Source organism: Vipera berus (genome assembly GCF_964194415.1).
Source record: "Vipera berus genome assembly, chromosome: 7".
Lineage (NCBI taxonomy): Eukaryota > Metazoa > Chordata > Lepidosauria > Squamata > Viperidae > Vipera > Vipera berus.
Genome location: NC_138209.1, coordinates 54,086,989 through 54,109,611, shown reverse-complemented (window position 1 = coordinate 54,109,611; position 22,623 = coordinate 54,086,989). Strand labels below are relative to the sequence as shown.

Here is a 22,623-nt window from a genome sequence, read left to right as displayed (position 1 = left end):
CAAGCAAGCAAGCTCAAAGAACACCAAGCACTCCATAAATATTTCAGTCAAAATCAAAAATCAATTTTACTTCCACATACGAACACAGCAGCAATTGTAACAGCTTTTCAAAACCTTGGGCAAAATATTGAAATAATATTCATATTTGAAATTATTATAATAGCAATTCATATTCTGTAGTTAGTTGGTATTATTAAATCAAGTTCACTTTTTGGTGATTGTATGGCCAAGGCTTTGCCAGCTTGATTTCTAGTGGTCATAGCTCTCTGATTCTAATAATCTTAAATTCCAGTTTGCTTTCCCTTTCTCTAATTTCCTCCATTTGCCAGGCATAGATTTTTCTAATCCCACACCAGCTGACCTCATATGCCCAAATGTGCAAGCTTCTGCTTGCTGGTCATTACCTCAAGGTAACAGTTTGTATTTAGTCCAAGGCTAACTGATTCTTCTTTGTCCACAATTCTCTCAGTATGTCCTTCTCTCACTGTTCTCAAATATCTACTTTTCCTAGCTGTACATCACCACTAGAAAAAACTATTACCGTACTTTAACTGCATTGTCTTTTAAATACTCTTATCCATTATCTTGTCTTCAAAGTTATTATTCCTTTCCCATCTAGAACTACTCTTCTACCTTTCCATTATCTTTCTTGGTTCTCTTCTACTTTTCCATTTATCTTTGTTTCTTTAGCCAATAAACAAACCTACCTACCATCTTCACTTATTCACTTTTAAATGAAGAGGCCAATTAGGCTATGTCTAGACCAGGCCCCTACTCCTAGTCCTGTACCTTAATCACTAAACCAAATTGGCTTTCACAAGGATCTTACGAAGTTCTCATGCAGTTTTCCATTTGTTACAAAACTTTCCTTGCAACTTTTCTCTTTTTTCTTCTATTGGTTGACATTACTGGTTGACATATCTTTCCTTGCCCTTTCTTCCTTGTTAATGGAATTTTCTATTTAGCCTATTTCTATTTGCCTGAGGCTTTAACATCTTCCATTTTTTCCTGGCTATCATAATTGGAGGCTTTTCCTTTTAGGAAAAAAATGGGGGGGGGGATTCTGCCTCTGTTTTCACAATATCTTTAAACATTTTATGAAATAGAATAATAATTGATATAATCACTGATAAAGGAATTTTTAATATTTCTTGGAAGTGAAAAATCTGAAATGGACTTTTGAACTCACTGCCTAGAATTAAAGATCCAAATACGTACCTGTGGTGTAAGAAATTTTTCAATGCGTTTAACTATAAACATTTTCTCCAATATGGAATTGACAGATGGTCGATCCCTTGGATTTCTTTTAAATAATTGTGAAATCAGACTCCGGAGTTCATGGGAATAACGTGTAGAAACAGGAGGAAATGATCCAGAGATTATTTTGAGAACTAAATTTTTCATATTACCAGCTTCAAACTAAAGAGAAAAAGTAAAATTTATTGGATTATAGCAATGCTGTTAAGTATACTTAGTGATATCCTTAAGTTACCTTAAAATATTTTTCAAGTTATTAACTTTTTTCACACTATAGGACACTTTCACAGATAATTTTTCAATATTTACATATTATGTCTATAAACTGGGAATTTTTACAAGAACTAATCTAGATTAATTATACAGTAAAGAAACTGATCAGTCATTCTGTCCTGTAGTTTTCATCATATTCTGTAATTTTTCCCAAATATAGAGAGGTGACTCACCTCTCAGTGATTCAGAAATATAAAGAATGCACTTCGCAAATATAAACTAATAAAACAGGTTCCACCAGCAGTCATGCAATTATTTCAAGGTTATATTTATACAAAAAACTGACACACTGAAGCTAGGATTTATCTCAGTAAACATACTTAAGAAGTGCAAATTGCTATAATGAAGGAGGAACTTGGCATATTAATGTTAATTCATGCTGAAAAGTTCATGAATGAAGGATGAACATAAACGGATAACATAAATCTTAACTTTACTAACTATAATCTCACATTTTGTGACCTTTTCTTTGCAATATTATCCAAAGTGTCTAAATGTGGGATCTGAACCCTCAAATAATACCAGCTGTGTTTGGAAATTCAAGTCATCCAACATATGTATAAAATACAACAGCTTTTTATGTGAGAAGGCAAAATTATATAAAAAGACATCATTTCTGTCATTAAAGCAAAATAGTATTTGTCATGACAAATGAGAACATAGATAAAATAACTATCTAAGGCAATTATTTATTTCTTCTCCAACAGCCAATTACCAAAAATATTATCAGCAAGGGATACAAATGCTCAGAATAGGTCATTTATTAAGACTATTAAACTTTAACTTACTGCATGTTTCAGTGTACACATTTCATAAAGAACACACCCAAGGGCCCACATGTCACTAAGAAACAAAAACAAACAGTAAATTTATGCCACCTAAAAATTTAATTATGTCTTTGGTCCCTTCCATAAAAAAAAGCTGTGTAGGAATATATTATACATATATTGTATAATATATTGTTGTAGCAATATAATCTGATTGTCCTATGAGTTTGAGAACATGGAAAAATGCAACAGTTGCAATCTATTCTGTCTTGGTTCAGTTAGGTAAACAGAAAGAAATTATTAGGTTCACAATACTACACTAAGACAGAACACGGATTTATCAGTGAATCCAACCACTGTGGTGTATAAACCATGTTTATGACATAGCATTTTATGTGACCCAAGCCTTACTGACTTTCAATGGTTAAATAATGAAATTGTGGCTCAGTGTAAAATGGATTCAGGTTGTAATCTAAGTATTATCTGCTTGCTTACTGCTTCTGTTCCACTTTCTCCTAGGCCATTTTTCAGCGTCTAGAAAGAAATAAAATTCTAAAATACATTATAAATCCCTGTTAGTGCCCTAGTAAACTACACAGAATGAGATGGCTACTTATGGAGGCGTATTTTGATTGTCAAATATATATAATGGTATTTTAAAATGTTTACTATATACTTAGGTTTTCTAACTCATTGTAAAACATATACTACTTTACAGAGTCAGAACTACATATCACACAGTTTTTAGTAGTTAAGAATTACATTTTTATTTCTTTATCTAAAAAAAATATATTAAGACTGAATAAAAAAACCTAATTTCTCTATAAAGCCAAACTAAAGCAAAGTTGAATGAGAACAAGCAAGTTGAAAAAAATGGTAGCATAATGAAAGGTCATGATATCAATCTAGATTACAATTGAAAATAGTTACACACTACCTTTTATTATTGTAAGGTTTATTCTCACAGATTTCTGGTGACAAGTAATATGGTGTTCCTATACAAGTTCGAGCAAGTTCCACGGTACTAAAATATAGAATGGTATTAATCAATTAAACCACGTTAATAATATTATTAAAACTGAAGCAATGGGGATTGTTTTAACATTACCTATTCAGAACTCTAGCTATTCCAAAGTCTCCCAACTGTATTGTTCCATCTTTGGTTAAAAATATATTCTGGAGTAGAAGAAGAAAAAATGTAATACTATTATTTTTTTAAAAAAATATGCACAATGATTTGATTTTAACTCAGAATTTGCAATTAAAGTTAGAAACTACTTTTGGCTGATTATTACATATTACATTATATTATTCAGAGATAGCATACAGTTTATGTTTAATTTTGCTTTCTATTCTGTTAATCCAACCACTACAATTTTTGTAGAAATCAAAGCAATTTTGCTATATTCAACATGGCTACACAGTGTGAAGTGCAATCCAGCAATTCAATCCCAAACTTGTGCAAGTGAATCAAACTTTTATTTTGAAGCAAATTAATGCACAGAATAAAATAATCTTTCTTTAAAAACTTATTTCATCTTATGACTTAAAATGTGTATCGGCCTCTAAGTAGAAAAAATATGCTTGATTAAACAGGAGTCATCAAACTGTTTAACTATGATCATACAACAGTTAATATACAAATAGCATTGTCAGAACCCATTCCTATTTCCTTTCTATCTATCCCCTCTGACCAAAAATCAAATCTCACCTTTCCCTGGGTTCTGCCGTACTCCGAAGGGGGAATGTGCCTACGGGGTTATTGCCTTTGCTTCCTCTTTCCGCTACAATATTGGGGCAACCCAATATTTAGTAGCGTGGAAACACCTTCCCTCTTCACAGAACGAGTGGGTCCAGAAACGTCACATCAGAGCACCCAAACTGCTGAAGAAATTTCATATAGAATATCCCAACAAACCCGACTAACCTCTATACCTGTTTTGTTTTGTCTACAGGTGGATCTCTCTTATTTTTAAGGGGGGCAGGATGTCAGAACCCATTCCTATTTTATTTCTATCAATCCCTTCTGACCAAATCAAATCTCACCTTTCCCTGGGTGCTGCCATACTCCCAAGGGGCAAGGGGAATGTATCTGCGGGGTTATTGCCTTTGCTTCCTCTTTCCGCTACAATATAACCTTTCGCTTCGTTTATTGCCTATGTCCCCTACATGTTATAATGTAACAATTTGCTTCCTGCGTTATCTCTCTCTCTGAACTTTATCTCCCTAAACTGTCAGCTGGAACAAGGGAGGAAATAAGGAATATAACCTCAGTGCCTGGTTTATGTCTACGCTCTCAGGGGAAGGTGTGAAGAAGCTGCCGACCATCGCTGCATGAGCTGGAGATCAGACAATGTTATCTCAACACCTGGGGATTGGCCATCCCATACCATGCAGGCGGACTATGGGGTGGGGTCTTGATTGGGGATACTTTAATCTATCGCTCTGCATGGGAAATCTCAGATCTTGTCTATTATGCCTGCTATCAACTACTCTTAATAAAAGTTCCTGTTGGAAGAAATTGTTTCCAAGAGTTCTGCTTTCTTAAGATGTGGGATTGAAGTGGGTCCTGACAAGCATATTATTTTTTAAAAAAGTTGTAGTCCTTCTGAGAGATGCCGTAAACACATGTAGAAGAAATCTAAGGTAAGATGAAATAAATACTAAATATTTTAAATTAATAAAGCAACTAAATTCATGATAGAACTAGGCTACAATCCACTATGTCCAGCTGGGTGACTTTGGATCAATCACTTGCTTTCAGCCCAAAGTACCTCACAGATTTGCTGTTGTGGGGAAAAATAGGAGAAACTTTCTAACTTCTTGCAAGATCTCACTAGAAGTTAGAAAGTCTCATGGAACTTTTTTTTCTTTTTTACCAATAGTCCCACAAACACGTGGGGAAGGCTGAGAAGGGAACAGAGAAACGGAATGCAGCTGAAAGCAGGTTAGTGAAAAAACGCTTGGGGGAGGCGAGGGCATCTGGATGGTGGCAGGAGGGTTAACGGGTGTGGGGGGCCCAGGAGGAGATGTGTAAAGCAGGCGGAGGGGAGACCAGATAGATTGTGGGTGCTGCTTGGGGCGGAGGGCGATGGCATGCACAAACAAGACAGCCACACACGGCAGAGGTGTTGTTTGGGGCCGGAAGGTAGGCCGGGAAGATTGCGGGCACTGGCGGCGGCACTGGCGTGGAGGGCAAACACACACACGAGCGGAACAGATGTGCATGGCAGATGGTGCTTGGGGCTGGAGGGTGATCACACGCATGAGCGCATTCCGCGCCACCACAGCCAGTGCCTGCAATCTGCCCAGCCTCCCCTCCAGTCCCGAGTAGCACCTCTGCCGTGTGTGGCTGTCCTGTTCACGAGGGCTTCTCTCGCCTACTGGATATCAGCAGCCCAGATTTGGTAGCTCCACTTAAGACCTGCTGAGGTGATTTCTCTTCGCCGAGCAGGAGATGTGACCCAGCGCCTGCCGCCACGGCTTGCTACTGTTACCCATGTTTTTCAGTTGACAACCCATAGCTGTCCTAGAAAGTGGCTGGCTGGAATGGGTGATCTAAAAGCCTGATCGGCCAAGACATCTCCAAGCCAGGGAACCTGGCTGCGCATTGCTCCTCCGTCCTCCTTCGCCTGCCCGGTCGCCTGGCTGGGACCCAGCCCTCTCGCCTGGCTGCAATGCGGAGGCTCCCATGCAGTGCTGCTTCCAGATGGTGGAGGCTGCTGTGGAGGTGAGTGGGCGGGCAGGTGAGGGAGGTGTGGCATTGGCGCCCTCCTCTCCTCCCTTCCCTTCCACTCCTCTCCCTCCACTTCTCCCCACGGTGTCCTTGTCTCGGCATAGATAAGGCTGAGCGAGCATGCGGGAGGCAGTGTCCTCCGGGCACATGCTGGGAGCCATGGGGAGGAGCAGCTGGCCCCAGGCAGAGCTGCCCCACTGTAGCATACGAGGATCTGGAACAAGCTCAGCTTCCTTCTTCCCAGCTCCGGGAAGCTGAAGTCCTCCGTGCCTGCTGCGGCCACTGCCTGTCCTGCCGGCTCCTCCTGGGGAAGGAAGCTGTCCCAAGCCACCCCCGAGGTGTTTTCTCCCGCAGCTGTGGGAAGCGGCCTGACTATGCTTGCCTTCGCTTGCCAGCTTTTCTCTGCTGCTTGGGCTGTCCAATTGCAGCAGCCGGACCAGTCCCTGATCAGTTACGCTAGCTCAGGAATTCTCGGAGTTGAAGTCCATGAGTCATAAAAGAGCCAAGGTTGCCTATCCCTGCCTTAGCCCTAAGGATGCACCTGACTCGGGAACCGGGTGGGCAGGCGAGCAAAGGCTCCCCGCTCAAAAACTTGGAGCGGATCTCCCATTTGGTCTGCACAGGGAAAGCGGGACCAATTGGAGAAGAAGCTGCAGCCGGAGGCAGAGTCTGGTGGATTCCCTCCACTCTCTCCTCACCAGCCCCCCCACCCCAAGCCTTAGACTTAGGGAGGGAGGGAAGGAAGAAAGGAAGGAAGGAAAGAAGGTAGGGAGAAACAGTAACATGCCTATTGAAGAGTTTGGTTTCCCTCCTGCCCACTCACAATAGTAACCCATAGATTTCCCCCACACACACATAGGCACTCTGCAACCTGAGGGAGGGAGGGAGGGACAATGAAGGGAGGGAGGGAAGGAGGAAGGGACAAAGGAGTAGGAAGGGACAATGGGAGAGAGGGAGGAAGGCGGGCACCCACCCCAGTCAACCCCCCCTCCACCAGAGACCCATGGATTCCCGCCACATAGGCACCCTGCAACCTGACTGATGAGCTGCCGCCCCCCCCGGCCATTGACTTCGCTTGTCAAAAAGTTGCAAAATGTGATTACGACCCTGGGACACTGTGACCATCATAAATATGAATCAGTTGCCAAGCATCCGAATGTAAACCACATGACCCTGGGGATGCTGCAATAGTCATAAGTGTGGAAAATGGTCAAAAGTCACTTTTTTCAGTGCCATCATAACTTCAGTCACTAAGCAAATTGTTGTAAGTTGAGGACTACCTGTACTTTATCATTTTTTTCCTTTTTGGGGGGGTGTCAAGTTTTTGACACCTTCCTGGGCGACTGGTGGTACTCGGACATTGCCTTATCCTAAAAGTGGTACAATGGGTGAAAAGGTTGAAAAGCCCTGCGTTAAAGTAAAGCTCCTCTTTTGAATACTTTAAATACTTAAGTATAGTCTGTACGTTGTTAACCTAACTAAACATCAGCTGCATCGTTTACCACTCATTTGACTTTCATTTTGGAGACAAATTGTTCTTGAAAAGGTATTCTAACCTAGAATGGTTTTATATTATGAGCTAAAAGTAGCTTAAGGCTCCTGCACTTCTATTCATGGAAGAGGACAAAACTGAAAGTATGAACTTGGAAAACTTGCTGAAACCTGCAGCTTAAGACAGGTTTGTTTGTAACCTTATTTAAATAAATTTGCTAATGCAAATAGGCATAACAGGAAACAATGCTCTATTTAAAATCTAGAACTTTAAAATCCCATAAATACACATATAAAAAGAAGTGGGAAGAAAAACCATGAGTTTGATATTTAGTACAGCTCATTTTTGAAATACTATAGTTCAGCAATGTAACTATTGCTTTGAACAACCACCTCTCCAGTCTGAAGAATTGTTCAGACATGATTTATTTCATCAATGTTTGCAAGCATTAGGTTTCAGCATACCTATTAAAATTCAACATAAAAATGGTTATATTTAACTTACCTGTGATTTTATATCTCGATGCAAAATTTTTCTATCATGTACGTGCTTCAGTGCTAAACATATTTGTACGAACCAATCCATGATCTATAGTTACAAAAAAACATGTTAGAAAATTATATTTTGATTATGAGATTAAAATAAGTTACAACATTAATCTCCGGGAGATGCTGCTTTATTCTCAAAGTTACTTTAATTTTTTACAAAACAAAATTGACATATATTTCAGAATATTGTATAAGGAATGGAACCTTTTTATAAATGTCTCAAAAGTTACCATTTCAAAATGCTGCCAGTGCTCATAACATAATGAGTCCTTGTCTCTTCAAAGGTAAGAGTAAGGAAAAGTAATGGAGAATGAGACTCCCATAGATGGGAATGTCCACTTCATTAGCTCCTTTTCTTTCCTTCTGAAAAGACAAGAAGTGGTCAGAACTAAAATTCAGGCAAAGGCATCTTCAAATACCCTGAATGCCTTTTTTCCCCTAGAATTGTACGCTGCTCATAGACAGGGCTTCAGGAGAGTGAAGGCTTTATAATAGTGTCAGACCCACAAATATGGTAGTCCAGTAAAATATTTTTCCCTAAAAAACAAATACTGTATTGAGAGTCAGTCACCACCATCAATAACCATTGTCCTTCTTTTCTCCATTTCTGTTTCCTTGTGTATTCTTTTTGACTGTGAATCTGAAGTCAGGAACTGTCCTAAAGGCAGCTCAGTATCTTCCGTTCCTAGCTATTGGGATGCACAACAAAGGCAAAAAAGACTATTTTATTTTACAGTTAACAGCAGTAATTGGGTCTAGAACGTCTGATGCTAAGCAACATGGTCCTAAAGTGCAATATCAAATGATTGTGCTGCTGAGTAACAGCAATTCCAGTACTTCTGATTGCCATTGTTGAGCAAATCTCAAACTATATGACATCACATGATCTCCTGCTGGCTCTGACTTTGCTTGTCAGAAGCTGGCGTTGAAGGTTGCAAATGATGATCATGTGACAGTGGGACACTGAGACAGTCAGAACTATTTTGAGAACTAGTCATAAGTACCATTCATTCAGAACTCTAAATGGTTGTCCAACAAGTAGTTGTTAAATGTGGCCTACCTGTATTCATATTTACTCATACTGAAAGAATCAATTTGCGTATCACCAAAGCCTTATCACAAGTAGACAAATACTTTTACTTCATTCAACTTCACTGAAATATTTTTAATTTTGTCATTTTTTACCACTTATTGTTAATATTCTGTTATCCATATTTAGCAGCAGTAGTACATGTCATACGCACTCATACTGATGTCTTACTCAACAGTTAGATGCTGAGCTTGTCAGCTTGAGAGCTGACAGTCTGGGTTGGAGACCCAAGTGCCGCAAAATGGGATGAGCTCCTGTTACTTGCCCCAGCTCTGGATTACCTAGCAGTTCAAAAGTATGCAAATGCAAGTAGATTAATAGGTACCACTTCGGTGGGAAGGTGATAGCATCCTGTGCATCTTTGGCATATAGCCATGCTGGCCACTCAACCATGGAAAATGTTTTCAGATAACACTGGGTTCCCTCACCCAAGAAACGGAGTTGAGCCTTAATGTTGGACAAAAGTGACAGGGAAACATTAACCATTTTTATTGTTCTTTCTAGATAGTGTTTATGCTTTCTTTTCTATGTTGTGGTTTTTCATACTTTGTTCACTTTTAATAATGTTATTAAAAATATGGTCAGTGACAATGGTGTTAGTTGCGAAGTCGTGTCCAACCCATTGCGACCCTATGGACAACGTTCCTCCAGGCCTTCCTGTCCTCTACCATCTTCTGGACTCCATTTAGGCCCACGCCTATTGCTTCAGTGACTCCATCCAGCCACCTCATTCTCTGTCATCCCCTTCTTCTCTTGCCCTCAACCTTTTCCAGCATTAGGCTCTTCTCCAGTGAGTCCTTCCTTCTCATTAGGTGGCCAAAGTATTGTTTCAACTTCAGAATCTGACCTTCTAAAGAGCAGTCAGGGTTGATCTCTCGGACTGACCGGTTTGATCGCCTTGCAGTCCAAGGGACTTGCAGGAGTCTTCTCTAGCACCATAATTTAAAGGCTTCAATTCTTTGGCGCTCAGCCTTTCTTATGGTCCAACTTTCACTGCCATACATTGCAACTGGGAAGACCATAGCCTTGACTATACACACTTTTGTTGGCAGGGTGATGTCTCTGCTTTTTAGCGTGGTGTCTAAATTTGCCATTGCTTTCCTCCCCAGGAGCAAGCATCTTTTAATTTCTTGGCTACAGTCCCCATCTGCAGTGATCTTGGAGCCCAGGAAAATAAAATCTGTCACTACCTCCATTTCTTCCCCATCTATTTGCCAGGAATTGAGAGAGGCAGATGCCATGATCTTGGTTTTCTGAATGTTTAGTTTCAACCCAACTTTTGCACTCTCCTTCTTCACCCGCAACAAGAGGCTCTTTAGTTTCTGCCATTAGAGTGGTATCATCTGCATATCTTAGGTTGAGGATATTTCTCCCGGCAATCTTAAACTTTTGATTCATCTAGCCCTGCCTTTCTCCTGATGTGCTCTGCATATAAGTTAAACAGACAGGGTGACAGTACACAGCCTTGCCAGACTCCTTTCCCAATTTTGAACCAATCAGTGGTTCCGTGTCCAATTCTCACTGCTGCTTCTTGACCCGCATATAGGTTTCTCAAGAGACAAATAAGATGGTCTGGTACTCCCATCTCTTTAAGAACTTGCCAGTTTGTTGTGATCCACACAATCAAAGGCTTTAGCATAGTCAATGAAGCAGAAGTAGATGTTTTTCTGGAACTCCCTAGCTTTCTCCATGATCCAGCGTATGTTGTCAATTTGATCTCTAGTTCCTCTGCCTCTTCGAAATCCTGCCTGTACTTCTGGTAGTTCTCAATCCACATACTGCTGGAGTCTAGCTTGTAGGATTTTAAGCATAACTTTACTAGCATGTGAAATGAGTGCAATGATACGATAGTTTGAACATTCTTTCCAAATTTGCTGGCAAATTGAGTGTAGCACTTTTACTGCATCATCTTTTAAGATTTTGAATAGCTCAGTTGGAATACTGTCACCTCCACTAGCTTTGTTGTTGCTCAGTTTTTCTAAGGCCCATTTCACTTCCCATTCTAGGATGTTTGGCTTGAGGTCAGTGATCACCTCATTGCGGTTATCAGGGACGTTAAGCTTGTTCTTGTACAGTTATGTGTAATTTTGCCACCTCTTCTTAATCTCTTCTGCCTCTGTTAGGTCCCTGCCATTTTGGTCCTTTATCTTGCCCATTTTTGCATGAAACGTTCCCTTCATCTCTCCAATTTTCTTGAAAAGATCTCTGGTCCTCCCTATTCTATTGTTTTCTTCTATTTCTTTGCACTGTTCATTTAAGAAGGCCTTCTTATCTCTTCTAGCTATTCTCTGGAATTCTGCATTCAGTTGGGTGTATCTTTCTTTTTCTCCCTTGCCTTTCGCTTCCCTCCTTTTCTCAGCTATTTGCAAAGCTTCATCAGACAGCCATTTTGTTTTCTTGCATTTCTTTTTCTTTGGGATGGTTTTAGTTGCTACTTCTTGTACAATGTTGTGAACCTCTGTCCATAGTTCTTCAGGCACTCTATCAGATCTAATTCCTTAAATCTATTTGTCACCTCTACTTTATATTCGTCAGGGATATGATTTAGTTCATACCTGAGTGGCCTAGTGCTTTTCCCTACTTTCTTCAGTTTAAGCCTAAATTTTGCAATGAGGAGCTCATGGTCTGAGCCACAGTCAGCTCCTAGTCTTGTTTTTACTGACTGTAGAGAGCTTGTGTGTTGACTGTCTGGTGATGTCCATGTGTAGAGCCGTCTCTTGGGTTGTTGGAAAAGAGTGTTTGCTATGACCATCGTATTCTCTTGACAAAATTCTATCAGCCTGTGCCCTGCTTCATTTTGTACTCCCAAGGCCAAACTTGCCTGTTATTCTTGTTATCCTTTGGCTTCCTACTTTAGCATTCCAATCCCCCATAATGATAAGGACATCATTTTTTGGAGTTAGTTCTATAAGGTGCTGTAGGGCTTCATAGAACCAGTCAATTTCATCCTCTTCAGCACTGGTGGTTGGGGCATAGACTTGGACTACTGTGAGATTGAATGGTTTGCTTGGATTCGAACTGAGATCATTCTGTCATTTTGGGCATTGTATCCCAGTATTTCTTTTCCTACTCTTTTATTGTCTATGAAGGCTACTCCATTTCCTCTGAGGGATTCTTGCCCGCAGTAGTATACCTGATGGTCATCTGTCCATTTTAGTTCACTGATTCCTAAGATGTCGATGTTCAGTCTTGTCATCTCTTGTTTAACCATGTCTAGCTTTCCTTGATTCATGGATCTTACATTCCAAGTTCCTATGGAGAAAAAATCTTTATAGCATCGGACTTTCCTTTCACCACCAGATACATCCACAGCTGAGCGTCCTTTCGGCTTTGGCCCATTCTTTATTCTTTCTGACACTACTAGTACTAACCCTCTGCTCTTCCCCAGTAGCATATTGGATGCCTTCCGACCTGAGGGGCTCATCTTCCAGCGTCATATTTTTCTTCCTTTTGGTACTGTCCATGGGGTTTTCATAGCAAACATACTGAAGTGGGTTGCCATTTCCTTCTCCAGTGGATTACGTTTTGTCAGAACTCTCTGCTATGACCTGTCCATCTTGGGTGGCCCTGCACGGCATAGTTCATAGCTTCATAGAATTATGCAAGCCCCTTCGCCACAACAAGGCAGTAATCCATGAAGGGGTCAGTGACAATAATGAAGATTAAATATCTTTTCAACAGTTTTGCATATTCATGAATCAATCTCTTCCCTTTTCTAAGCAAGCAAAGCATACCAAGACCTTTTGTATTTAACACATATTTTTCTGGACTTGTCAAAGCCACCTAGAAGGTAGTTTGCATTTGGGTCCATGTGGTATCAGCTTCTTTGGAGGAGTGTGCAGTTCTTCAGCTTTTGACAAGATAACCAATTCAAGCAAACATAGCTAGGTATAACAAACTCTTTGGTAGTACAAGGAGACCTCTGCACAACAAATTCCTTAACAAGTTCCTTCCAAGTTCCACCCTCCCAGCAGGGTGGATGTACTCCCATCAATAAAAGAATGTCATCTTGAGGATCAGAAAGCACAAGCTTTCTGGAATGATCTTGCCCCAGTGATTTGTGTGGCTTCTACCTTTATATCCTTCAGGAAATCACTAAAGATCAAGTTGTTCTCCAGAGGTTTTGGAATAGGATGATTTTAGAGCCCTTTCTTGTTGTTCTTTGTTTTATTTGGCCTGATCTATTTTGTTGTTCTGCTCCTCTGAATGACATTATTTGTTCTATGTCATTTAGAAGATGGATAGCCTATAAAATAAATAAATACAGTATCTTAAATTCTATTACCTGGTCTTCTGAAAAAAAGACTCCTTTTTGTGCATTAATTTTTTTAAACAGATCTCCGCCTTCACAATAATCCATTACTATATAAAGACAGCCAGCTTCTGTAACAAAAGAAAAAAGTTTGTTTATATACACTATTAATAAAGTAATTTCTTAATTTCTCATTTCTAATAATTATATATTTTCAAAGTAATGAAACAGATATGTTTACCTTATAATCATAACTCAATAACATTCACTTAGAAATCCTACTGATTATTTCTAATGGAATTGCAACATAAACAAGAAATGCCAGCTAGAAAACCTTAGTAAAAATACTATTTAAGGAAATCCTGACAATATAACATCTTTAATTCGTGTTTTAAGACTTACGTGCCTGATTCAAAATATCACTTTATCATTAAGACTAACCTTCAAATGATTCTCTGTACAAAACAATATTCGGATGTTTCATATTTGCCAAAACAGCAACTTCTCTTCTTGATTCTTCTCTTTCTTTATTTGACATCTTAAAAATAGAAGCACTACTTCTTAAAATTTATTTGGAAATAGAGTAATGAAAAGGAAATATAAATTTAGAAACATACCTTGGATATGTTAATTTCCTTAATAACATATTGTTTGCCATTTTCCTTTGCTTTAACCAAAATTGCTTTTCCAAAAGATCCTTCACCAATCTTTTGCACCTTAATATATTTGTCCATGGTAGCTTTTTAAGGCATCCTTATTCATAAGCTACGGAGAAAATCAGTTTATTGTTTTAGCATTTGTGAGATCAAAATTACATTATAAACTGGTCTCTGAATCACTTAGTTTAATACTATCAAGATTTAAATATAATTTGAAACTTTTGTTTCAGTTAAGCTATATTTAGTTTGTGTTCATATGTTTGCTTTGTATTATAGTTGTTTTTCAAAGAATGGGAAACACAGAAATAGTTGGCTTATTAACAATTTACAAAATATAGAAAACACTAGTAACAATTAAAGGATCTACATTATTTTCAAAGTAGCATGCACTAAAAGGTATGAGTTTTTATTTAATGCAAATTGCCAATAAAAAGGGGGAAAATTCTGCATTATAAATCTCAAAAATTTCTGTTTCAGAAAAATTGAATGCATCCATAAACCACTTGGTAAGGTCTGCAACTACCCAAACTTCAAGTGTCATAAGCATAACAAGAAAAGGAATACAGTAATGAGAAATTTTAGAGAAATTTAAATTTAAAATTTAAATAAATTAAAGATTAGAGTTAAAATTGTAAACATAATTAAAATCCCTGTCAGTCCAGGTCAGCCAGGTGGAAAAGGAGTGTTTTGAGGCCGCAGCGAAAGGACTGGAGATCTTGGGCCATCCGAAGCTCATGGGGGAGCTTGTTCCACAGGGCTGGCGCTCCCACAGAGAAGGCTCTTCCCCTGGGGGTCGCAAGCCGACATTGTCTAGCCGACGGTAGCCTGAGGAGGCCTTTTCTGTGTGAGCGTACTGGGCGATGGGAATTCGTTCCCGGCAGCAGATGGTCCTGCAAGTATCCTGGGCCCAAGCCATGTAGGGCTTTAAAGGTAAGTACCAGCACCTTAAATCTCACCCGGAGGGCAACCGGTAGCCAATGCAGCTCACGCAGGAGGGGTGTAATATGGGAGTATCGGGGTGCTCCCATCACTACCCGTGCAGCTGCACTCTGCACCAGTTGAAGCTTCTGGGTGGTATAAACAAAGCTCCTCCTCAATTTAAAGCATCTATGTCTTCAGGAATCAGAACCAGTTTGGTGTGGTGCAACACCAGGCTAGAAAATGGAAGCCAATTTATTTTATTTATTTATTTTAATTCCATTTATATCCCGCCCTTCTCCAAAGACTCAGGGCGGCTTACAAGCTTAGCCGTGGTTCAATCAATCTCTCTAAACCTTAGAAAGAAGGCAGTGACAAACTATTTTTTTGAAAAACTTTGTCAAGTATAGGATAAGGCACATCACCAAAGCAATAACTTTTTAATTTTCTGCACTCATATAGTTGAACTAACCAAAGATAGTTTAGATGCTTTGTTTGAACTGTTTATTAAGTCTGAATCTGAATGTTATATAAATTAGCCCCATGCATATTTACCTAAATTAGGTTTAACACGTTTAACATTAAGAGACTTAAATATTACTGTAAGGTTTTACACTTAGCCTCACAATTGCCCCAGCATTACTCAGGAAATTAAAATAGCCAAAAGAAACTCCTCAGCCAAGGTTTCAGCAAGCAAACAACTTTTATTTTGATAAAACTAGAGTTGGGTGGCCACATCTCTCTTCGTGGCTGGTAAGAGACATGAAGGCAACAACCAGCAAAGATGTCTTCCACCTTTTATACCTTTCCAGAACAAAGAGATCTGGTCTTGGTACGAGGAAGCAAAAGGTACAGAAAAATAATTTCTAGATGATGACTCATACACAACAACCCAGGCTGTTAAGCTTGTTCTTGTACAGTTCTTATGTGTAATTTTGCTACCTCTTCTTAATCTCTTCTGCCTCTATTAGGTCCCTGCCATTTTGTTCCTTTATCTTGCCCATTTTTGCATGAAACGTTCCCTTCATCTCTCCAATTTTCTTGAAAAGATCTCTGGTCCTCCCTATTCTATTGTTTTCTTTTATTTCTTTGCACCGTTCATTTAAGAAGGCATTCTTATCTCTTCTAGCTATTCTCTGGAATTCTGCATTCAGTTGGGTGTATCTTTCTTTTTCTCCCTTGCCTTTCGCTTCCCTCCTTTCCTCAGCTATTTGCAAAGCTTCCTCAGACAGCCATTTTGCTTTCTTGCATTTCTTTTTCTTTGGGATGGTTTTAGTTGCTACCTGTTGTACAATGTTGTGAACCTTTGTCCATAGTTCTTCAGGCACTCTGTCTATCAGATCTAATTCCTTAAATCTATTTGTCACCTCTACTGTATATTCAACAGGGATATGATTTAATTTATACCTGAGTGGCCTAGTGCTTTTCCCTACTTTCTTCAGGTTAAGCCTAAACTTTGCAATGAGAAGCTCATGGTCTGAGCCACAGTCATCTCCCGGTCTTGTTTTTACTGACTGTATAGAGCTTCTCCATCTTTGGCTGCAGAAATCTGATTTCTGTGTTGACCGTCTGGTGATGTCCATGTGTAGAGCCGTCTCTTGGGTTTTTGGAAAAGTGTTTACTATGACCATCGTATTCTCTTGACAGAATTCTATCAGCCTGTGCCCTGCTTCATTTTGCACTCCAAGGCCAAACTTGCCTGTTATTCTGGTTATCTTTTGGCTTCCTACTTTAGCATTCCAATCCCCCATGATGATAAGGACATCATTTTTTGGTGTTAGTTCTATAAGGTGCTGTAGGGCTTCATAGAACCAGTCAATTTCATCCTCTTCAGCACTAGTGGTTGGGGCATAGACGTGGACTACTGTGATACTGAATGGTTTGCCTTGGATTCGAACTGAGATCATTCTGTCATTTTGAGGATTGTATCCCAGTATTGCATTTCCTATTCTTTTATTGATTATGAAGGCTACACCATTTCTTTTTTTTTATTGAAAAGTTTTACAGTACATTTTTGAATACAAAACCCCTCCCCTCCCCCTCCCCTCTCCCCAAACCTCCCCAACTCTCCCCTCCCCTCCCCGACTTCCCAGAGCTAAATACAGGGTATAAAAATACAAACAAACATAATCTAAAATATGCAAACAATAAAATATTAAATTCTATTGCACTTTAACTCTTAATAAAATAACTACAATACATCACATAAATCCACTACTTATTCAAATGCTAAGTGAAACTTTTTAGTCCCATATTTATTCTGGATATAATCAATCCATCTTCTCCACTCCACAATATATCTCTGTTGCGATTGGTCTTTCAAATATGCTGAAATCTTTGCCATTTCCGCCAAATTGGAAACTTTTAAAGTCCATTCTTCTATAGTCGGCAGTTCTTCCTTCTTCCAATATTGCGCTACTAAAAGTCTCGCTTCCGTAATTAAATTCAACATCAACTTAGTGTCCACAACGGTAGTATCTGTGATAATGCCCAGTAAAAACAATTACGGACAAAACTTTATCCTTTTCTTGAATATTTTTTGCATATTCCACCAAATTTTAATCCAAAAAGCTTTAACCCTTTTACAAGTCCACCATATATGAAAATACGTTGCATCCTCACAACCACACCTCCAACATTTGGGCTGGCAGTTCGGATACATACTTGCTAATTTTTTAGGATCTAAGTGCCACCTATAAAACATTTTATAAAAGTTCTCTCTTAAATTTTGGGCCTGTGTAAATTTTACATTTCTCACCGAGATCTTTTCCCAAGTATCCATTGTGATAACTTCTTGAAAATTCTGAGCCCATTTTATCATACAGTCTTTGACAAGTTCCGTCTCTGAATCAATTTCTATCAATGCAAGATATATCCTTTTTATATGTGCTTGACCTTGATTTGCTTTACCAAATTTTCATCAAACATTGAAAAACCAGTTTTCTGGTCCTCTTTCCACCTAGCCTGTAATTGCCCATACTGAAACCAGGTTTGTACAATCTTTTCTTCTTTTAAAATATTATATGACTTTAATTGCCATACATTCCTCTCAAACCTTAAAATTTCCTTATATGTAGTCACATCATGTTTAAATCCAACATTTATATTTTCTATTGCGTGTTTAGGTATTGCCCAAATAGGTATCTTATAATTTAACTTATGTCTATACTTTTTCCAAACTCGCAACAAAGCATACCTTAAAATATGTATCTTAAACACATTATCCACCTTATCATACAATAAATATGCACGCCATCCAAATAACAAATCATGACCCTCAAGATTTAATAATCTCGCTTGTGTTAAATTAAACCAGTCACTAATCGCTGACAAAGCAGCAGCTTCATAATATAATTTGAAATTAGGCATTTTAAGACCACCTCTTTCACGCGTATCTTGCATTATCTTAAATTTAACTCGTGGCTTTTTCCCTGCCCAAACAAATTTATTAATTCCTTTTTGCCATTCCTCCAAATTTAAATCCTTTTTAAGTATAGGTATCATTTGAAATAAAAATAAAAATTTTGGCAAAACATTCATTTTCACTGCTGCAATTCTTCCCAGTAAGGATAATTGTAATTTTTTCCAACTATCTAATTCTTTTTGTACTTTTCCCCATAACTTTTCATAATTATTTTTATATAACTTCACATTTGAGGGTGACAAATATATCCCCAAATATTTAACCCTTTTAACTATTTCAAAACCCGTTAGCTCTTCTAAAACAGCCTTTTGTAATACTGTCATGTTTTTAGACAACATTTTAGTTTTTTGTATATTAACCTTAAATCCAAAAACTTTCCCATATTGCATTATTATCTCCATCAATTCTACAACTGAATAATCAGGCTGAGTCACTGTAACAACCAGATCATCTGCGAACGCCCTCAATCTATAATCCTGGTCTCTAATTTGAATTCCCTTAATTTTATCCGAATCACGTATTTTAATCAGTAATATTTCCAATGTTAAGACAAATAATAGAGGTGACAACGGGCACCCCTGCCTTGTGCCTTTTTCAATATTACATACTTCAGTCAGACTATTATTAACTAATAATAGGCTGTTTGCTTTTGATATATTGCCCTAATTGGTTGTAAAAATTTATCCCCAAATTCCATTTTCTCTAATACTTTCATCAGAAATTGCCAATCCAATTGATCAAAGGCTTTTTCAGCATCCAAGAAGATCAACGCTGCAGGGATCTGATTGTTTCTTTCCAAAAATTCCAACAAATCTACTATGTGTCTCACATTGTTCTTCATTTGTCTACCACTTATAAATCCAGTTTGATCACCATGAATTACTTGTTGTATTACCCTCATCAATCTGTTAGCTAAAACTTTGGCAAATATCTTGTAGTCCGTATTCAAAAGTGATATTGGCCTATAATTTTTTGCTTGGGTGACATCCTGATCTTCCTTCGGAATCAAAGAAATAAAAGCAGTCTTCCAAGACGGAGGTACCCCTCCTCCCATTTTGAATTGTCTGGAACAGTTCCCTTAAAGGCTTCACCATCTCTAACTGTAAATTTTTATAATACACAGCAGTCAATCCATCCGTACCCGGCGCTTTGCCCACTTTCAGTTGTTTGATTGCTAAAAAAATTTCTTCATCAGTTATCAATTGATTCATCCCTTCCTTTTGTTCTTGCGTAAGAACAGGAATATTAGCTCTTGTCAAATAATTATCTATATCTGCATCTCTAATCTTATCTCTAGCATACAACTTAGAATAAAAATCAACAAAAGTCTTTTTGATAAGACTCTGCTGGTACACTACCTTACCCTTATGTTCTATTCTATCTATATTAGAAGCCCTTTGCTTCTTCCTTAACAAATAAGCTAACCATCTACCTGGTTTATTAGCATTACAAAAAATATTATGTCTAGCATACCATAAATTAGTTGCCACTTGATCTGCCATTAACTTATCAAACTGACCCCTTAATAAAGTAATTACCTCTTTAATCTTCCCATCAGATGGATTCAAAATTAAAGCCTTTCCTTTTTCCTTAATTTCATCCTCTAATTCTTTCCTCCTAAATTCCAAGTTACATCTATATTTATTGCTCAAATATATTGATACACCTCTCATATAAGCTTTACTAGCATCCAAACCATCTCAATAGAAGTACCTTTATGCATGTTAATTTTAAAAAATTCCTTCATCTGTTTTTTACACTCTTCCACGTTTTCCTGATATCTAAACAAATTTTCATTTAAGCGCCAGGACCGTCTATCCCTAATATCTTTTTCTATCTCTAACCATACTGGACTATGATCAGACATAGTTCTTGGACAAATCTTAATCTTCTTAATCCTAGAAAAAAAGCCATTAGTGATTAATACAAAGTCAATCCTGGAGAAAGATTGATGCCTGTCGGAGAAAAAAGTATAGTCCTTTTCTTGCAAATTTCTTTCTCTCCAAATGTCTCGCAATTCCAAGTCATCCTTCATCTCAAAAAAAGATTTAGGCAGTTTAGCATGACTTGGGGTGCTTTTTTTAAAAAAAACCTTGTCCATTTGTACATCCAAAACCCCGTTCCAGTCTCCCATCAAAATACAAGATTTATAATCCCACTGAATAATCTTGCTGTGTAATAAACTGTAAAAATCTCCTTGTTGTTGATTAGGAGCATATAGTCCAACCAAAAGCGTTTTCTTGCCTTCTATTAACAGTTCAATTATAACGTATCTTCCTTGTTTATCTGCTTCAATTAAAGCCGCTGTCAAAGTATTCTTAACATAAATAACCACTCCATTTTTCTTATCAGTTGCAGAAGCAATAAACTGTGTGCCCAACCTTGAGTTTAACAAATACTTTTGATCTGTGGCTCTAATATGTGTTTCTTGTAGACAAATAACATCATTCTTAAATTGTTTTAAGTATTGAAATAGTTTCTTTCTCTTCTGTGGTGAATTTAAACCATTAACATTCCAGGTTAGAAACTTTGTCGCCATCTTTCGCGACCTGAAGCTTTTGGAGCGCTTCTTCCAAAATCACCTGCACTCTCTTAGGTCGCACTCCTCCCACTGCTTCACTGTAAGTAAGTTTTGGAGGTGCCATCATAACTCTCTACTGTTCTTGTTCTTGCTCTTGTCTCATTCGTCTAGCAGCAGCACGTGTCATTCTCTGGTCTCTAACCTGCTCCGATGATACTGAAATTTGATCCAGCACCTTGTACATTCTCACTTTGTGATTGACACACTCCCTCACCATTCTTCTTTTTAGATTCCAAAAGTGGTATGGGGACTGCTTTTAAAACATTAGTATAAAAATCACGTGCCTGTAACACTGTAAGAAGACGATGTCTCGTGCCTGCATGCATCACCACCATGCCCACTGGTATCTCCCATCTAAACTGAATATCCCATCTTCTTAATTCTTGTGCCAGAAAAGCAAATTCCTTCCTTCTCCTTAAGATTCTTGGAGGGATCTCTTTTAAAATTAAAACTTCTTGTTCAGCAATTGCAAATTTATTATTGTAGAAAGCTTGAATAACCTCATTTCTAATTGCTCTCTTTGTAAAGTAAACCACCACATCTCTGGGTAATTTCCTTTGTCTTGCAATCCACGAATTAACACGAAATATTTTGTCTATATCCTCCATAATTCCTTCTGCTGGTCGCTCCAAAACACCTTCCAAAGCCTCTGAAACTATTTTTTTCAAATTTTCTTTAGAATCCTCTTTTAAGCCTCTAATTCTCACAGCGAACTCCATCTCCCTGTACTGTACCAAGGTCAAATCGTCGTCGATCTTATCCACCACATTTTCAGTCTCTGTCATTTTTGCATCTAATCTGATATTATTTTGGCTGAGATCTTCCACTCTCTCGTCCAGGCGCTCTATACATACAGCCATGCCTTGAAATGCAAGTAAGATGTCTGCCCTCATTTCTGTAAGCTTCTCCTCCATAAGTTCAGCTAGTTGTTGAGATTGCTTTTTCAAAGCCTCTTGCAAAACATCCTGCAGATCTTTCACTGTAAAAGTTGGTACAGGTGCAGGTGCAGGGGGGGAACATTAAAGCTTGTAGCGAAGATTGCTGCACCGGAGAAGCCCCCGCGCTTCTAGAAGCTTTAAAAGATTTGACAGCCATTTTCACCCACTATTGCCTGTTACACACTTTCACTTTTATCGAACTCCACAAAGTCCACCGAGTTAAAGATCATAAACTTGCTTTCACCTGATTCTCTTGTACCGCTCTGCCTGCATCCAAGTTATCTGAAATTCACTCTTGCTGGCAGGGATGGTTGCTACGCCCTGCTCTGCTCCAAAGCCCTGGAGCAGAGGCGTCCCGTGGTCCGGAGCAAACTCAGGCTTCGGGGGGGGGGCTCAATCCTTCATCCACCAGAGTTTCAACTCTGGCGACCCGGGAGAGCTCTACCCCTGCCTGGGCACTCACCCCTCTTCTTCTCCCGAGGAGCGGGCTTCCGAGCCGTCAAAACAGCTGATCGGCGCTGTTTTCGGCGGCTCCACAGAGACGACAGGGCTGACAGCCAGAATGGCTGCCGGCGGCGGAGCCTTGCCACCCGGAAGTCGCTACACCATTTCTTCTGAGGGATTCTTGCCTGCAGTAGTATACCTGATGGTCATCTGAATTAAATTCACCCATTCCTGTCCATTTTAG

General features: G+C 38.8%; 1 protein-coding gene across 4 annotated transcripts in view; it reads right to left on the bottom strand.

Annotated features, from left to right (window-relative positions):
- NEK1 (NIMA related kinase 1) overlaps nt 1-22,623 on the bottom strand; it is a 109,315-nt gene that overhangs the window by 74,144 nt on the left and 12,548 nt on the right. For all 4 annotated transcript variants that reach the window (XM_081332622.1, XM_081332623.1, XM_081332624.1 and 1 more), the window contains 8 exons: nt 14,033-14,180; nt 13,857-13,953; nt 13,449-13,546; nt 8,030-8,113; nt 3,406-3,473; nt 3,235-3,321; nt 2,319-2,373; nt 1,219-1,419 (listed from right to left, as the gene is read on the bottom strand). In XM_081332622.1, the coding sequence (XP_081188748.1) occupies nt 1,219-1,419; nt 2,319-2,373; nt 3,235-3,321; nt 3,406-3,473; nt 8,030-8,113; nt 13,449-13,546; nt 13,857-13,953; nt 14,033-14,149 (807 nt within the window). In that variant the 5' untranslated portion in view covers nt 14,150-14,180. The remainder of the gene's footprint in view (nt 1-1,218; nt 1,420-2,318; nt 2,374-3,234; nt 3,322-3,405; nt 3,474-8,029; nt 8,114-13,448; nt 13,547-13,856; nt 13,954-14,032; nt 14,181-22,623) is intronic.